Source organism: Myxocyprinus asiaticus, chromosome 3 (assembly GCF_019703515.2).
Source record: "Myxocyprinus asiaticus isolate MX2 ecotype Aquarium Trade chromosome 3, UBuf_Myxa_2, whole genome shotgun sequence".
Lineage (NCBI taxonomy): Eukaryota > Metazoa > Chordata > Actinopteri > Cypriniformes > Catostomidae > Myxocyprinus > Myxocyprinus asiaticus.
The window spans coordinates 30,344,911-30,364,027 of record NC_059346.1 but is presented as its reverse complement, the minus strand read 5'-3'; the positions used below and the strand labels follow the sequence as shown (position 1 = coordinate 30,364,027).

The 19,117-nt window shown below is 41.5% G+C and overlaps 1 protein-coding gene across 3 annotated transcripts in view; it reads left to right on the top strand.

The window, feature by feature from the left end:
• LOC127417290 (rho guanine nucleotide exchange factor 28-like) overlaps positions 1 to 19,117 on the top strand; it is a 98,485-nt gene that overhangs the window by 43,710 nt on the left and 35,658 nt on the right. For all 3 annotated transcript variants that reach the window (XM_051657205.1, XM_051657222.1, XM_051657216.1), the window contains exons 8-13: positions 5,345 to 5,391; positions 5,638 to 5,704; positions 16,935 to 17,035; positions 17,764 to 18,074; positions 18,486 to 18,675; positions 18,890 to 19,001. In XM_051657205.1, the coding sequence (XP_051513165.1) occupies positions 5,345 to 5,391; positions 5,638 to 5,704; positions 16,935 to 17,035; positions 17,764 to 18,074; positions 18,486 to 18,675; positions 18,890 to 19,001 (828 nt within the window). The remainder of the gene's footprint in view (positions 1 to 5,344; positions 5,392 to 5,637; positions 5,705 to 16,934; positions 17,036 to 17,763; positions 18,075 to 18,485; positions 18,676 to 18,889; positions 19,002 to 19,117) is intronic.

Below are 19,117 nucleotides of genomic sequence, written 5' to 3'. Positions count from 1 at the left end.
GAATAAGGGCTGTCATAACTTAATCGGTTAGCCAACATTTTTGACAATATTTTAACATCTAGCTGGATCAGGGAAATTGGACGATAACTCTTACACTCACTTGGATCTTTGTCCTTTTTAAGAATCAGACTGATCCGGGCTTGTGTCATGGTTGGCGGAAGCTTTCCATTCTTTAATGATTCTGGATAAACTTCTAGCAAGAGTGGAGCTAGTTCTGTAGCTTAAGATCTAAAATTTTCAGCGGCAAAGCTTTCTGGCCCCGGAGCCTTGCCTGTAGGCAAGGCCTTAATTACCTCGCCAAGCTCCTCCAAGGTTATCTCAGAATCAAGACAATTTTCTGCTCAGCCGACTGTTTGGGAAGTTCTAATGGTTCCACAAAGTTTCTAATATCCTCTTCAGTAGACGAAGATGTGGAACTATAAAGATGTGGCCGAGGTAAATATTTCACCACTAGCAGATTTCACTGAGGAAATGGTAGAAAAAGACTCTCTCTGTTTTATATATCTAGCCAGGAGTTTTCCTGCTTTGTACCCCGACTCAAAGGATGACTGTCTTGCCCTGAATAGCCAAAACTCCACCTTCTGCAACAAAATAGTATTATATCTGTATTTCAGTCGGGTCAATTCTCTGAGGCCATTAGATGGCATTCGGGGCTTCAGCTCTGCCTCGGCACTTTTAATATTCCCTTCCAATTCCATGAGTTCTTGTGCTTTGGATTTTTTGGTGAAAGCGGCATACTGTATAATCCGGCCCCTAAGAACCGCCTTAAGTGCCTCCCAAGCCACTCCCACAGAGGATACTGAGGACCAGTTGGTCTCCATATAGACATTGATTTCAGCCTTTAGCTTTTGTTGGAATTCAAGATTTTGCAAGTGGGATACATTAAAATGCCAACTATATGATTTCCTTTTCTTCATATGTGGCAACACCTCTAAACACACCAGGGCATGATCTGAGACTAAAATGTTTCCAATTGAGCAATCAACAGATGAAATGAGGGACTTAGATATAAAAAAAAAATCAATTCTAGTGTAAATCTTATGGACTGTTGAAAAAATGTATAGTCCCTACCAGATTTTTACACATCCTCTGAAGCGTCAATGTTGCTCTAGGGGGCTTGCACACTTTTGCTTCACTATGATCAATGACTGAGTCCATCAAATGATTAAAGTCCTTCCCTCCAAACTCAAACAGTCCATGTATGCCTACGACAGCCCCCGCAACAATGTTGCCGTGGGAGTGCTCAAATCCGGTATTTCTATACACATTTTGTGAGACAGAATTACACAGCAAAAGATAATCTATAAAACAAACTCCAGCCAATAGGCAGAATAAACACAAAGAGCATGTAGATTCATCCATAAAACTGTCCTGGAGGTGTGTTATTCTACAAAATATACTCCAGCCGCTAGGCGGAAACAGCACAAAAAGAATGTGCAGATTCTTCAAATAGTCAAATGAATGTTCAGTGAGCTGATCCAGTCGGCTGCAATATGAGTACAAGCAAATTACTTACTTCAATGACTTTGCAAGAAATACTCCACAAATTAAACTCCAGCCGATAGGCAGCACTAGCACAAAAAAAAAATGTGCAGGTTCCTCAAACTGTCAAGCGGATGTTCAGTGAGCCAGCCCTCTCGGCTTCAACACTGAGTGTAAGCAAATGACTTACTCCAATGACTTTATGAAGGACATCGCCTGCTGGGGGCATGTGCATGTTTTAAGGCCATCCTTAGCATCTATTCTCAATTTGGCCGGGAATATCAGTGCAAAAGCGACCTTCCGTTGATGTAAACGTTTCTTGAATTCCTTGAATCGATCACGTTTCTCTCTTGTCGAGTTCGCAAAGTCTGGGAACAAGAAAATGCTGTGGTTCTTCCAAGAAAGCCTTCCTTTACTCCTCGCCTCACGTAACACAATATCTTTATCGTATGATCTCAGAAATGTCTCCCTAAGAGGATTGCCGAGCCGGAACCCTGTGAGCTCGCTGGATTTCCAGTTTATGGCCTGTTATGTCGAGCAGACTCGGAAAGAGCCCGTCCAGGAATTCCACCATATTTTGTCCCTCTGCTTCCTCAGGGATTCCTATGATATGGATGTTTTTCCGCCGGCTACGGTTTTCCATGTCCTCCAACTTCTCCCAGACATGCTCCAAATCCACCTTGGTCGCTAGTGGATTAGCAGTTAATTCCCTCTCCGATGACTCCAGATAATCAATCCGTTTCTCGACATCCCCCACTCTTGTGACCATATCAGTAAATTTAGCCTCCATGGCAGTGATCGTTCGATGTATCACAGCAAGATCCTCCAAGTCAGCAATGACCTTCGTCACATTGCTGACATGTTCAACATCTCTTGCCACATTTCCCGCATCTCTCCGACCAAATCGACTCCCTGGTCCACGGCCTGCCCAGGGGTGTCAGCTTGAGCACGTAAATGTCTTTTAATGTCTCCAGAGCATTAAAAATGTTTCTCTCCAATTTGGAATGCCCAATTCCCAATGCGCTCTAAGACCTCATGGTGGTGTTGTGACTCGCCTCAATCCGGGTGGCAGAGGACCAATCTCAGTTGCCTCTGCATCTGAGACTGTCAATCCGCGCATCTTATCACGTGGCTTGTTGAGCGTGTTACTGTGGAGACATAGCGCATGTAGAGGCTTCACGCTATTCTCCGCGGCATCCTCACACAACTCACCACATGCCCCACCGAGAGCAAGAACCACATTATAGCGGCTAGGAGGAGGCTAACCCATGTGACTCTACCCTCCCTAGCAACCGGGCCAATTTGGTTGCTTATTTGGTTGGATTCGAACTTGCGACTCCAGGGGTGGTAGTCAGCATCTTTACTCGCTGAGCTACCCAGGCCCCGGATTTTGAATTCTTTGACATATTGTCCTCCTAGAACAATTATGGAGCAGATTGTATCAAATCTCACTGGTTTATGTCATAAAAGGTATTAAAACTAGCAAAGTGCGCAGAGCTCACCGTTCACACATCCGATCCCCGTATGGCGTCACATGACTCTCCCGTATAAAACAGTCTTATTATATTTAGTCTTATTATAAAGAAACAAAAATGATGTGCATTATAGCTCGAGCAGGGACATTTTCTGTCCGTGTGCACTCAGTGATGGAGCGCGTGAACGGATTAAGCACCTGTCGTGCAGATTTAACACTGTGACTCCCAGTGGTACTAGTGGGATGCATGCATTTATCAGACCTAAAACCCATCCAGGTGTAGGTACTTTAATTTTCAATGGTTCTTTAGGCGCCTGTCTTGGTGACCACGGGTTACGGGGAATCAGTGTTCGATTCCGGAGAGGGAGCCAGATAAACAAAATCCACATCCAAGGAAGGCAGCAGGCATGCAAATAATTTATTTACACCTCGAGCACTGGCTTATGGAACACAGGAATCTGTGGACGATGAGACACCGATAAGGTGAGGCGATTCTAGGGACTCTGGGGGTCCTAGGCAAAAAAAAGTGGGCCCTTCTGCATTTAGCTGTCTGGATCACAGTGATGATGTACAGTCCTGGCAGAGTGGGTTAGAGGCATCCTCCGCTATATAGCACTCAGAATCGGCCCGCAAGACCAGATTTGCGCACGCAAATTGCGTTCAGGAGCGATTTTGTGGGCGCGTTTGCACCATTGCCTGATCAGCATAATTTGTTTTGTAAATTGGGTGCTAAACAAGCGCAGAGAGCGTGTGTAAAAAAACAGCGCTTTTACTGGCCGCAATTCATTCTTAGTGAATCTGCCCCTGAATGACAATCCAATCTTTTCTAAAGAAATTTGAAGTAAACATGAGAATCCATAAAATTGTCTCTAAATGCACACATATTTGGACTACAACTTCTAATGGATGTTGTTTTTTTATTTTATTTATTTATTTATTTTTTTAATTATTTTTATTTATTTTTTTATCCCCTTTTCTCCCAATTTTGGAATGCCCAATTACTTAGTAGATCCTCGTGGTGGCGCGGTTACTTGCCTCTGCTTCTGAGACATCTTATCACGTGGCTCGTTGTGCATGACACCATGGAGACTCCCAGCATGTGCAGGCTCAAGCTACTCTCCGCAATCCACGCACAACTTACCACGCGCCCCACTGAGATCGAGAACCACTAATCGCGACCACGAGGAGATTACCCCATATGACTCTACCCTCCCTAGCAACCGGGACAATTTGGTTGCTTAGGAGACCTGGCTGGAGTCACTCAGCATGCCCTGGATTCAAACTCAGGACTCCAGGGGTGGTAGTCAGCGTCAGTACTCGCTGCTAGTGGACATTGTTTATTGAAGCCTCGCAATGACAAAAAGATGAGAGCTTACTCGCATTAATGGACATGTGTGTCTTTATTACATGTTTATGTCCATAACTCTTGTTTTGATTTTGCATGTCAGATGTGTACTTCTGATGTACATTAAGGAATTACTCTCACTGTAACATTTCTATCATAAAACTGTGGTGAAATATCAAAGCTGGAGATTTCGCCTTTCTAATGATGTAGCTAAATTTTGTTGAGATTAAATAAGAATTGTATGGAGAATAACATGCAGTGAATGTAAACAATACCCATCGCAACTCGCGCGGCCGTTGGCAATCTTTTCGTGAGAAGGGATAATTCAGTAATCATTACAGAATCTGTACCAGTCAGCACTGTCATGCTGCTGCTTCTCCGCTTTCTTTTTCCCTCTTCTGATTCCCAGATTAGTACGTCAGATGTCCTCTTCATGATGCCTGCATCCCACTCTTACTTGAATTCGATCATAGCTAAAGGGATGGGAGCCCTCTAGGGGGGTTTTCAAAAATGTCATTCTAGTCTACTAAGCATTGCCAATCATTGGTTTCAAGTGTCGTTGCTGTGAACTAGCCTACTGTAATTGCTGCCCGTGGGGCCCCTTTCCCAACTTGGGGCCCCAGGCAATTGCCTGCCTTGTCTGTCCTGTAGGCCCACCTTTTGAACTTTCCCTAAATATTTGCAACTGTACAGGTGCGGTAGTGCTGAAAGCCCTTATATGGATATAGTTTGGGCGTGTTTTACTCAAATTACTAACTTCAGGCATGCACTCCTTCATTTTTAATAATCCAAATTAATTTACATTAGAAGGAGAGTAAGAACAAACTTACATGCATATGCATCTGCTGTGAATCTGCTGGAAATTTTTCATGAGAACTTTTCCTGTGTGTATAAGTACGCAAAATCCATGCAATTATTAGTGAATGAGACCCAGTGTTTTTTTCTTTAATCTGTTGAGAACATGTGTCCATTTGTGATTTACACAAGTTTGGCCTTTGTTTACAAGTGGAAGTTAATTTTCATATTGTATTTCTGCTCCTCAGATCTGAACGGCCTGCTGAGAATTGAGGACCATATCCTGGTGGATAATGTAAGTGGAGTTATTTTATTTGCTTGTGCTTTTGTGTGGATGTGTGTGTGTATGAATCAGTTCTTGAAATCAGAACATCAGCAATGGTCTTTTTCAGAACTGCCATAAGTGATGTCTCATGCTTGTGTTTTTTCAGCTTGCTAATGGTCAGATGTTCATGCCTGGGTTCTTATATTGGTCTGTTTTTGTTCTTGAAAATGGTTGAATTGTGGTGTGTGAGTGTGTTTTTCTCATCTTGTTGTTCAGGTCTTTGAAGAACAGCTTGTTCTTAGTCTGGATGAAGAGGAAGAGGATTTAAACACATTTAACTCAGGTACACATATATCCGTCCATTTACTCACGTGTTTATTCATCCAGCTATCGTGTGAGGGTTTTTTTTTTTGTTTTTTGTTTTTTGCCATAATAGTTTATGTAAATACAAGATTGATGAAATATGGTGGGGGATCTTTTGAAGGGATCAGATCATATGCATCTTTTTTTCCTCTCTCAAAGGTTCACTTATAATGTTATTTAAGTTCTCTTGGAGCAAAAACAATCAGAATTAAATTTTCATGACCATTTTCCAGCTTCTCTCTGACCCTTAGTATTAAACCGGTTGTTTTTTGCTGTTGTGTCTAAAATGTAAATGCCCTCTTTGAATATGAAATGTTTGACAGTCATGGTATGAAATAAACTTTTTTTTTCCACCAGCCACAGTGGCGGGTGAATTCCCAATTTTACCAGCCACTTTGTTACTATATATATATATATATATATATATATATAGTGGCAAGAAAAAGTATGTGAACACTTTGGAATTACCTGCATTTATGTATACATTTTTCAAAAAACCTGGTTTGATCCTCATCTAAGTTACAGCAATGAACAAACACAACCTGTTTTAACTAATAACACACAAATAATTGTATTGTTCTTGTACATACTGTTTTGAATACATCATTCAAATATTCACAGTGTAGGTTGGAAAAAGTATGAAAACCCCTAGACTAATGACAAGAAAAGCTAATTAGAGTCAGGAGTTGGCAAACCTAGCATCCAGTTAATAAAGCTACTTTGACTTATAAAAAATCACTCAAACATTTTGAGTTTGCTATTCACAAGAAGCATCTGCTGATGTGGACCATGCATCGCAAAAGAGATATCCCAGAAGACTCACGATCAAGAATTGTTGCTTTGCATAAACCTGGAAAGGGTTACAAAGTTATCTTGAAGAGCTTAGATATTCATCAGTCAACAGTTAGACAAATTGTCTATAAATGGAGACAATTTAGTCCTGTGGCTACTAACTAACAAAAAAATAAAAATAAATAGTCAAGCTCACCAAAGCGCCAGTGACCCTCTGAATACACAATCAGAGTGGTGCATTGACGACATTTCTTTTGTCGTTTCATGTCGTATGTCATTCCAAGACATCTTACAGTAGATGAGTAGGCAAAATTACCTATTCCTACCCGTATTTGGCGGGTGGAGGTTGCTAATTTCATATCCTGGTGAAAGTGCTTTGCTGTGCTTTCAAGCTGCTGTTGTTTGCTGTCCTTCAATAAGAGTCTTTAATGAGCTATGCAGCTCCTCATAAGTAAACATTGTTGATGTTGTGTCTCCGCTTGAGGCGCATTGTATAGACGTCATGAACGTTCTTATTGTGGTTTCTTTTTGGACTGACATTAGCCTAATTTAAATGATAAAAATTAAAATAATAATATTTTACATTTTAATGCAGTTGCATCAATTTGGCCAAAGAAGCACAAAGTATGGATGGGTTTATGTTTCATTTAAGGTTAGTGCAAAACCATATTCATTCAAAACAGACCTCTTCTGTTTTTAATAAAACTCTCAGTCCAACCAGTACATTACATTACAAGTGCAAACTCAATAGGAGCAGGCACTGGCAACTGAACTCACTGTCCATCTGAATGAAAAAGTGCAGAATTTCTGTTCAGTGTTGACAAAATCATTCATTATCATTTTGGTACTCAAGGGGAAAAATGTGATGGAGTAGTTAATGCCTTTTGATTTTCAGACACTGTTATTGCTCTTTTAAATAGAAAATGAGGGCTTTGTCAACATAGCAATAGCAATGCAGCAATTTCGTTTTTTCCTTTTAGAGGAGGAGAGAGAGATTTATGGTTCAGCAAGAGAAAAGACGATGGGGCTTTTTTCTTTTTAAATGCAACTGGCCCCTTCAACCCAACCACACACACACATACACACACACACATATTCACAATTTCAACTGTAAAGTGGAGGCAGGAATGTTAACAAGCTTAGATTTTTGAACTTGCACAAAAGCTGACATTTAAGATGATGCTTTAAAATTCAGCCCATCCCAAAGAACGTGTTCCACATTCTAAATCAAATACCCCCACTGATTTCTTCCAGTTACCTTGTTCATGTAGCAGATTTCGGCAATATCTGAGCTGAGTTCTCCCACACATGGACTAGGTTCTACTTTTCTATAATAAGAACGTACTGATTATGCACCCTAATGTTCACAATGCAAAACACTTCCTCCTCAGTCCACCCTGAACATTTATTAAAACAGCCAAACAGCTACTTATTTCACTTACGAAGAGGATAGCCATAGTCACAATAGAGGTAATTTGCATATATCAATCTTAAAGGTTCAGTAGCACAAACAAACTGGCAAGGAAAACCTGCAATATGTGTACTGTAAGCCGCTTTGGACAAAAGTGTCTGCTAAATAATTACTTGCTGCTTACTCATTAAGATTATATAATATGGCCCCTTTAATACAAAAGATTTATTAATCTGTTCATCATTCATCATTCAAACCATTCACCCACTCTCATGTGCAATCCATTTCATTATATTTTTTCTTTACTGAACCATCACTCCCCCATTTCTCATTTAAACTTACACACTCTCACACACTGACAGTTAGCCACTAAAAAATCTGGAGACAGCTGAGGGTGGAGAGAGTTGGGGATGGAGCCCAGATTTCGTGAGAGACTAAAACAGTCACACTCCAAAGAAAAGATCAGGCCAACTAGAAGCAAACCCTTTTAAAGGACTCTCTTTAAATGGAATTGATAACGAGGATATAAGAAAAAGAAAAAGTTTGCTTGCCTTCACTCACCTATCAGGAATTCTGTTTTCACAAAAAGTTTTCTATAGAGGGCTAGACACAGACACCCATAAGTACAAACATTCACTTGGTTGCAGCACTCTCATCGTTTCATTTACAGAAGTTCTGTCCTGTGTTTTCTCAGATGAAATTCCTTGCTGCCTTTTGAGACTTTTGGTGCACTGAGCGAGTCTGCTGTTTGGATTACTGGAGCACATGTTACTGCTGGAGGACACACACGCATTATCTTTTTGGGATATTAGCTAGATGACTTGGATTTATTAAAGGGGCTTGAGTGTTTTGTTGATTCTGTGTGGGGTTGATTTGATGTCGAGTTGAGTTTTTTGGGTTAAGTCTGTATAAGGTTGAGTTTGAGTGGGGTTGATTGGGTGTAGATTTGCACTTGTGTATGGTTGAGTCTGTATAGTGTTAAGTCTGTGTGGGATTGATTTGGTGTATAGTTGAGTTTGTGGGGCTGAGTTTTTAGAGTTAAGTTTGTGGGGCTGAGTGTGTAGAGTTAAGTTTGTGGGGCTGAGTCTGCGTAGGGATGAGTCTATGTGGAGGTGAGTCTGTTTAGGGTTGATTGGGTGTAGGGTTGAGTCTGGGTTTGACTGAGTCTGTGTAGGGTTTAGTTGTTGTAGAGTTGAGTTTGTAGGGTTGAGTTTGTGGGCCTGAGTCTCTGTAGGGCTGAATCTGTGTTGGGTTGAGTTTGTGGGGTTTAGTCTGTGTAGGGTTGAGTTTGTGGGGTTGAGTCTGTATAAGGTTAAGTTTGTGGGGCTAAGTCTGTGTAGAACTGAGTCTGTGTAGGGTTGAGTTTGTGGGGTTGAGTTTGTGTGGCTACATATACACACTCAAAGGACTTCTTGGAGTGTTCCGCCAAAAGCCAAAGGGTTTTAAAATTAAGAAGGCATGACTGAATATACAGTATATTACAATTGTATAATAAAGTTCTAAAAGTTAATACATATAATAATAATAATTATTATTATTATTATTATTATTTAATAAATATTTATGTTGACTGGGTTACAAAAAATATTGGTTGAATGAAAAGTGGACTTAAATCTGATTACATCAAAAGTAAACAAAAAAGGGATGTGAATCCTTTAGTTCATATACTGTACAAGTTGGAAAACAAAATGTGCAAAGATCTTTTCTACTGAAAACTTTCACTGAAATCAATGTCAGTTTTGCTGCTGCAGTATCCAGTAGACTAGTTAACATGAAAAAATAAGTTTTTCTTAATAGGCTACACATTTATATTGAAATAAGGTGTAGTTAGAGGTTTGTGTTTCTTTTCATATAAAATAGTACCCCCAAACAATTCTACACAATGTGGTATAGAAATTCTAAAATGATAAAGTAAAAAATGGTATCGAATCGGAATGTGATCAGGAGAGGAAAAGTGGTACCAGTGCATTCCTTGTCAGTTTAGGGTTGAATTTGTGAGTTTAAGTGTGTGGGGAGTTAATTCAATGTGGGGTTGAGTTTGTTTGGGGTTCAGTCTGTGTAGGGTTGATTCAGTGTGGGGTTGATACAGTGTGGGGTTTAGTCTGTATGGGGTTGAGTCTGTTTAGGTTTGAGTCTTTGTTGGGTTTAGCCTGTGTTGGGCTGGGTTTTGTAGGGCTGAGTCTCTGTGGGGTTTAGTCTGTGTTGGGTTGTGTTTTGTAGAGTTGAGTCTCTGTTGGATGTAGTCTGTGTTGGGTTTTGTAGGGTTGAGTCTCTGTGGGGTTTAGTCTGTGTAAAGTTGAGTCTGAGAAGGGTTTAGTCTGTATGGGGTTCAGTCTTTTTAGGTTTGAGTCTTTGTTGGGTTTAATCTGTGTTGGGTTGGGATTTGTAGGGTTTTGTCTCTGTTGGGTTTAGTCTGTGTTGGGTTGGGTTTTGTTGGGTTGAGTCTCTGTGGGGTTCAGTCTGTGTTGGGTTGGGTTTTGTTGGGTTGAGTCTCTGTGGGGTTCAGTCTGTGTTGGGTTGGGTTTTTTAGGGTTGAGTCTGAGAAGGGTTTAGTCTGTATGGGGTTGAGTCTGTTTAGGTTTCAGTCTCTGTGGCGTTTAGTCTGTTTTTTATTGGATTGTGTAGTGATGAGTCTAGGGTTGAATTTGTGGGGTTGATTCTGTATAGGGCTGAGCCTGTGTGGGTCGATTTGGTGTAGAGTTGTGTTTGTAATGGGTTCAGTTTTTTTTTTGTATTGCGTGGACATGCACACATGCTCTCAATCTAATTTTCATGTTACACACTGTGTTATCACAATTGCATCAGATCAATATTAGATGTTGCTTCTGTTTGTCAAATTGAAGGCTTCTCAGGCAATAATAATGTTCTGAGACTTTTTGGCTGGCTTACAGTACAGATTTCAGTTCCCAGTCTAAATGTCAAACGGAAAATTCTGACAAACACACAGTACTGAATTAGACTTTGACTTGTACAGTTGTTATTATATTTGAGAGCATGTTCTGGATTATGTTGTGGTGAAACACTTGGTAATTGATTAGGGATTGTTGTTAAAATGTGAATGAATGGATGTTGCATGTCTTTTCGAGCCACACTTGAACAGTTTATTTAAACTGAGGTGGTACGTGACTAATTCCTGCCAGTGAGAAGTTTGTGAATTGTCTGAAAAAGATGAATTTAGAATATGCATCATGAATGTATTAAAGATTTGAATTTAGCAGTTTGCTCTATTATTTGTTTATAAAGAGTGAAGGGAGGTGTGTGTGTCATTCTGCCCCTCTTTTTGCATCCCAGGACCTCATGGGGTTTTTATTAGCGTGTATAGTTAATGATTCCTAAACCTTGGCTGACCTTCTAGATTCTTACAGACACCTTAGTTTGAAAATCCCTCTGTCGTGTTCTCCCAGGTCCAGTCCTGACTCTGCCTGCAACAAAAAAGTGGGAGTATAGAGTGTTGAGACTGAGCCCACCTTCTCTTGCACACACACGAACACAAGTAGACTCGTCAATACTATCTCCTGAATGCTTATCTGTGGAATCTCGGTTTTTGGAAAGGTATTCTCAAGCTCATTCATTTAACGCCTTTGATATCTTATTATGTGCTCTCGAAACGGATCAGTTGAGGACGATTAAAAACATGGACTCCGACTCAGACTCTCCATTTAACTACTCATGGCCATCCTTTCCAAAGATGAGAATCCGGAGACGGACATCAAAAGCAGGTAACGAGAGTCAGTGAGAGATAGAGAGACAGAGAGACAGACAGTTTTAACCACTGTTTGTACAAATGAAGCATTACATACACTGCAAAGTCATTTTCTTACTCAACTTGTCTCGTTTTCCTGTAATTTTTTTTAAAGATCCTTAAAACAAGATACATTTGTCAATGGGTTAAGAAAAATGAAATAACTTTCCCTTGAATTAAGTGTATTTTTCTTATAGCATTTGCAATTGGTTTTTCTTGTTTAAATATAAACATTACTAATTTGGTTAGATTTGGTTAGATTTCTCCAGAAACAAGATGTGTCATTGTTTTAGGAATCTTTAGATATTTTACTGGAAAACCAAATGAAAATACTGAATAAGAAATGTTTTATTTTTTGCACTCTATACAACCTAAAAGTCTTTGGTTGTCTCAAATGATTTCAGTTTATATGTTTTTGTCTCAGTGACTCAATTGTTTCAGTTGTTTTTGTTCCAAATGCTTGCCTAAAATACTGTTTGAGTTTGTTGTGCAGGGCAGTAGAGCATCACAGGCTTAATTCAGCAATGAGTCAGTGCTCAAGAAGCTGGTACTCATTTAAAATGTGAGTTTCCATCCAGGTTTGTAGTGAGATGTTTTTTTGATATGGTAATAGGACATTATTATGATCATTCTAATGGTGCTAGTCTGAACATTTATCACCTCAAAAATGTGTATATTGTCATCATAACCAAAAATGGTGTTATGTGATTTGGGATCATTGTCAGAGGCATCTCATGAGGGCAGAAGAAGGACATTTTTCCTTGAGGGTTCAGTGTTTTTTGAATATATTAAATTAACACTTGTGATGAGTGATCATTGCCTGTCACAGGTGGGAGAAATTTCAAATCCCAGCATGTGTCATTGTCAAGCAAAACTGCATCATCCAGCTTTTGAAAAACTGACTGAATCAAAGTTTTTGTGGTCATTAGAATTAAAAATGCAGTAGCAGTAAATCTAATTCAGAGGTGTTTTATGTACACATGAGCTGTGTTTGTGTTTCGCGCAGATTTGTGATTCACCAAATTATCTAAGTGAGTCAAGTCTGTGTGCGTATGTGTGGAGAGAAATGAAATTGATGTCAGGATCAGATTTTTCCATTGTTGTTGGAAGGCCTTCACATGTGTCCTTCATGTCAGTGTATGGGGTGCCCCCTCCAAGTTATCGGAATCTCTGTTTTACTTAAATATACATACTCATCACTTGCCAAGGCACACACTGCTCATCATGTGCCAACATATACAGATTTTTTCCTTGAAGTTTAATCTTAGCATGTTTATGTTGGCATGACTGAATATAAAGAAGTTTTATTCAGGTGAATGGACAGGTTTTTGTGTTCAAATTAATGCACATAAATATAATTTGGAAAGTGTGTGAGAAACAATTAATATCTTTTTCTTCAGTTTTTTTCTACACACTGCACCACATTGGCTGATTTGGGACCAAAATGTTTAGTGTGTGTGTGTGTGTGCCCAGAGGTTGCTCTTTCATACTTCAGGAGACTTAGTGAAGTTCTCAGGTATGCTTTAAGTATCAACTTTTGAGAAATATAGATAGACACAAATGAACCTGAACAAATGATTAGTATGGCACAAACAAATTTATGTAAATAGCATGGCGTAATTTGGTCTTGGAAGAATTGAAGTTCATATGAGTTCATATTAAAATCTCTGACTTTGGTATCTTGGCAAATTTGAGCACAGTTTGTGACATTGTTGAGATCACAAATGAAACAGACACATGCAAGATTACTAGGGTCTTTTTTCTGAGAAATATCTAAGAAGCAAGAAAATTAAGCAAAAATCTACATTTTCTTTCAATTTAATCTCATTACTATCTAGGTGAAGCAAATTAGATATTTAAAGGATCTAATTTATGTGTGTGTGGGTGGGTTTGGGTGGTTTGAGGACATTTGTTTAGGTTAAAAACTGGTAATTACAAGGGTATTATGCTATAAATGTGGTTTGAGGACATTTCTAGTGTCCCCATAATTCAAATTAAAGTTTTCTGTGAGGTTTAGGTTTAGGAGACACAACGTAACACTTCAAGGACTGACCAATGAATGGGCAAAACAAGAGGATATTTATACATAAACGAACTAATGAGGGAATGGAATACAGGTGAGGATAATAAGAAACAGATGGAAGTGATGAGGGCAGTGAAACATGGGAGATGTAGTCCAGAAGAAAAAAAATAAGAGTCCTTGAAGAAATGAGGGAGACAGACTGTGACATTACTACCCCCCCCCCCCCCCAAAGGGTGACTCCTGGTGCCCAAAGACGGATGAGGAGGGTAGGGTGATGCAGAAGGTGAAGAAGAATCCAGGGAGGACGATCCGGGGGCCTGGGGGCGGCTTCAGGGCTGGGACTGGGTCAGGAGGCAGAACCGCAGGAGGAGGAGACTCTGGGGAAGAGGGCAGAGCTGTGGAAGAGTCTGAGGGCAGAGCTAGGAGAGGCTCGACGAAAGCAGGTGGAGCCGTGGAAGGCAGAGCCACGGGAGGCTCAAGGAGCGGAGCCAGGAGAGGCTCGACGAAGGCAGGCGGAGCCATGGAAGGCAGAGCTGTGAGTGGCTCGAGGGGTGGAGCTATGGAAGGCGGAGCCGTGAGAGACCCGAGGGGCGGAGCCAGGGAACTTGATGCCTGGAGCGTAGCCGAAGGACCATGGTGGAGCGGGGGATTGGAGGACCGAGGTGGAGCTGGAGGGGAGAAGATCCCTGGTGGAGCCAAAGGCGGAGCCAGGTGACCGACGGACCAAGGCGGAGCTGGAGGGATGAGGGACCCCGATAGGCTGACGGCCCATGGTGGAGATGAGGGGACGTAGAACCGAGGTGTTGATGAGGGATCGGAGGGCCAAGGTGGAGTCCAGGGCTCAGAGGGCCAAGGCGGAGTCAGAGGGTCGACAGATCCCCTTGCTTGTGGTTTCTTAGGGAGCGAAGGTCGAGCCGGTGACGTGGGAGTAGCCGGCTGACCAGGAGGAGTAGGAAGTGTCCTGAGTGGAGCCAGTGGAGGAGGAAGGGTCAGGGTACTGGACGGAACCAGAGTGTCCATTAAGCTGGCTGGAACCAGCCGTGGATGAAGGGTAGTTAGGGTGGGAACTAGGGCAGGGAGCAATCCAGGTCTATTAGCTTGGTGAGAGCTGGCTCAGGGGCGGTCGAGGCAACAGGCATCGTCACTGGGATGGTCGAGGCTACAGGCACTGGCTCTGGGACGGTCGAGGCAACAGGCACTGGCTCTGGGACGGTCGAGGCAACAGGCACTGGCTCTGGGACGGTCGAGGCAACAGGCACTGGCTCTGGGACGGTCGAGGCAACAGGCACTGGCTCTGGGACGGTCGAGGCAACAGGCACTGGCTCTGGGACGGTCGAGGCAACAGGCACTGGCTCTGGGACGGTCGAGGCTACAGGCACTGGCTCTGGGACGGTCGAGGCTACAGGCACTGGCTCTGGGACGGTCGAGGCTACAGGCACTGGCTCTGGGACGGTCGAGGCAACAGGCACTGGCTCTGGGACGGTCGAGGCTACAGGCACTGGCTCTGGGACGGTCGAGGCTACAGGCACTGGCTCTGGGACGGTCGAGGCTACAGGCACTGGCTCTGGGACGGTCGAGGCAACAGGCACTGGCTCTGGGACGGTCGAGGCTACAGGCACTGGCTCTGGGACGGTCGAGGCTACAGGCACTGGCTCTGGCTCGTTGACTGTTGCAGGCGTGGAAGGAGGAGTCGTGGATGGCTTGGGAGGAGTCGTGGACAGCTTGGAAGGAGGGTCTTAGTGCTGAGAAGAGATGTAGGGACAGCGTGGCTCGGACAAATTCTAAAAAGGAAGATTTTCCACTTGCTTAGTTTAGGCCCATTCCATAAATGGCACAGAGGTAGGGGTCCGAGACAGTGGAGAAAGAGACGAGTTGACAGAATTTGACGGTGTAATCCAGGAGAGGAAGGTCTTGTTGGAATAATTCCATTAAAGGACCGGTCAGCTCCATGACTTTTGTCAGTCTGGGCTTGTAGGAGAGGAGGATTAGAGGAATCGCAGAGAGTCTTGTGATTAGGATGTTGGGAGGAACAGGTAAGTAAATCCATATTCTTTGTAGGTCTGTCCTTCTGTAACGTTGGGTTCTTGGAGAGGAAGAGAGGAGCCGCAGGAGTTGATACCTTTCAATCTTTTAATAGTAAACGCAGGAGTGGAACAAACTGTAAATCTTAACATCAAAACTTAACACAATGTAACACTTCAAGGACTGACCAATGAATGGGCAAAACAAGAGGATATTTATACAAAAGGAACTAATGAGGGAATGGAATACAGGTGAGGACAATAAGAAACAGATGGAAGTGATGAGGGCAGTGAAACATGGGAGATGTAGTCCGGAGGGAAACTTCAAAATAAGAGTCCTTGAAGAAATGAGGGATACAGTCTGTGACACTATCTATCTATCTATCTATCTATCTATCTATATATATATATATATATATATATATATATATATATATATATATATATATATATATACACCCTTTTGATAGACAGGATTTCTGATACAATTGCCAGCCAGGCTTCAGACTGAGAGTGAGTGAAAGAGCATGTGTGTTTTGAAATCGGACACTGTTTTAAATGTCAAAAACCACCTACAAACTATTTAGATGTCTAGTACATTTTCCACACATAATAAATACACTTATGGCATGGGATGTTGTGTTGTTTTGTGAAAAGATTCAAATATTTCACAAAATATTTCACACACCAGCAAATTTTATAAAGCTCAAGTTGCATCTACTGTATGTCAGCAAATGTCAAATTACACTGTCTAGGCAACAATGTAGGACTATAATGAGTGAATTTTTGGATATCACTAAATTATAAATAGGGAAATACAGAGTTAACGCAAAAGCATTAAAACAGCAAAAATAAATAAATAAATAAATAAATAATTAAAAAAAAATAATAAAACAGAAATGTAATGGTCATAAAGAGACCATGCAGTAGTGCTATTTTCTATTTTACTGGCTTCTTCTGCCATTCTGGCATTGATTGTCATAACATGCGCACACACAGACACATATTTTTTCCAGAGAACAGAACAAAGTAAGCAACAGCATATGAGGTGACAGCTGTTCTTTACATCAGCTCATTGTTTTTATTGTAGCTTTCTTTGAAATATCATTGATGACACTCTATTTCTAATTACACACGTTTTGTTGTAAATATCAAAATTCCACCAGTTTTATTAACACACACACACATACACACTGATTTGAGTGTGTTTTATTTTGACAGAAAAGTTGTGTACCTCTCCTGGCTCCTGCACCCCATTTCAACTTAATTCCTCAGAGGCAGCTGCCGTCAGGCTCACAGCTACGCTCAGAGGCTCCACTAAGGTCAGACACAACACATATCGCTGCCTGCTCAGTATGCCAGATCTAGAGACACTCAGCTATTACATTTTTCATCTAAATCCCACCTCCTCTCTTTAACATCCTTTCATTGAGCACCCTTATCTTTTGATTGATCTCTGTGAAAGTCTTAGGGAAAGTCTTTATTTGGTCTGGGCATTTGTACACTGTAGCCAGGCTCCTCAGTCACAACTCTTTTACTGCCACGTTTTTGTCAAAACAAAACTCTGTGGTTTGACATTATTAAAGACGTGCTACAATGATTGTACCCAGTAGAATTTATGAAACATCAGGCTTTGCATTTAAGTTCTCAGACCCAGTAACAAAAGAACATTGGCTTTAGCGAGTTTGATTATATTAAATCACTTTATTACACAGCTCTTTAGAATGCATGGTTCTGATTGGTCAATCATAGCATTTTGCAGTCAAATACTTTTGTATGACTGCTAAACTGTATGCAACCAATCTGTGCTAGCTTCATGTCTCTAGGAGCACTGTCTGTTTCTTCTCACATAATAAAATTATTTCAACTAAAATCAATACTTCATGTCAATTTATTTATTATTTGTTAAGTAGAAATGGAAATAGTGGGATAATGTACAATCAGACTGGGTTTATTTTGCAGTAATGACCGGCTGACTGTACATCATCCATTATATACTGCCAGTTTGCTAGGACATGAAAATTTATGTTTGTGTTCTCTTCTGATGTAGGACGATGACCTCAATATGAAGTACTCTGTTTCTGGTGTCACAGAGGACAGTTCTGGGACAGATAGTGGGGTGTGGCAAATGTCAGATTCGGGGGTCTTGCCAACAGGGGCAATAGATATGCCCACATCAATTAAAGATGAAGAAGGTTGGAGGGGAAGGCATCCTGCCTCTCGTTCTTTCTCTCCACCACTTACGCCATTCCCTCCCACATCTGCAGCGGGTCTGGTGCTGGATAGACTCATGCGTGTCTCCCGACCTGCTGAATTGGCCTATAACAGTTCAAGCTCACCTACAGAGTCATGTGACCTAAGGTAAGACTGATGAAGTTGATGTGTCTTTAATCCTGATGTGTTGTGTCCAGGCCTTGAACATTCTGTGCAAGGCCTGTAAAAAAGACAATTAAACAAAAAACCAACCCAGGGCAAAAAGACAAGTTACCTGGCCTGATTTGCCGTATACAGATGCCCTATAAAGCAGGACATTTAGCTATTCTCTGCTTCCCAGTAGTAATGTGTAAGCCCAGACAGGGATCATATAAATAAATGTCAATTTGAAAAAGCTTGCATGATTTGAAAATCAATTTTGTACAAAAACGTGGGTTTTTGTGGAGCATGGTGGAGCATGCATGCCACACAAAATGTTATATTTAGAAAGTTTAAGTGGTGCTCATCTTACTCTCAGTGGTTGTTAAGAATTTTTAGAAGTCAAATCTTCTCTCTAAGCCCGAGTCTGGTGGCCTTGGAAATGGACAGTGAAGAGGATGATGATGACGTCATTTTAATGAAGAAACCCCTACCCCAGCCACATCCTGAGGTCAAAAACAGCAGAGATGTTAAGTTTAACCCCGCCCCTGACCTTACCTGCACCCGCTCACACTCCGCCTCCTCTGCCTGTAACCCCACCCCTGCAAAGGTACCACACCCACTTTAACATAACCACAGAACCTGTAGTTGTACAGGCATTTCACCTTTCTTTAACAATACACATCCTTACAGTGAAACAGAATATACAGAGTAACTGATGACCTTCCATGAACAATGTTGCTTTCATCATCATTACTAAATTTGTTAGCATTGTGAGGATACCAGAGTTCATGAGTGAAATTGTTTATTATCTTTCTTTTCAGGATGAGCAGGGCATCCGCCTGCGTTCATATTCGTACACCTCACCCAAAATCAGCCTGCTGCCTCCGCGATTCTGTAGGGACGCCCACCCTTCACCCACCGACCTCAATCAGGGTCAGATCCTCTAAACTTTCTCCTTTCACCTCTCACCTTACCTGTGTAGATTAGGACCTGAATGACAACCAAGAACAGCAAAGTACTGTACTACCATGCAAAGCCAAAACACAGTA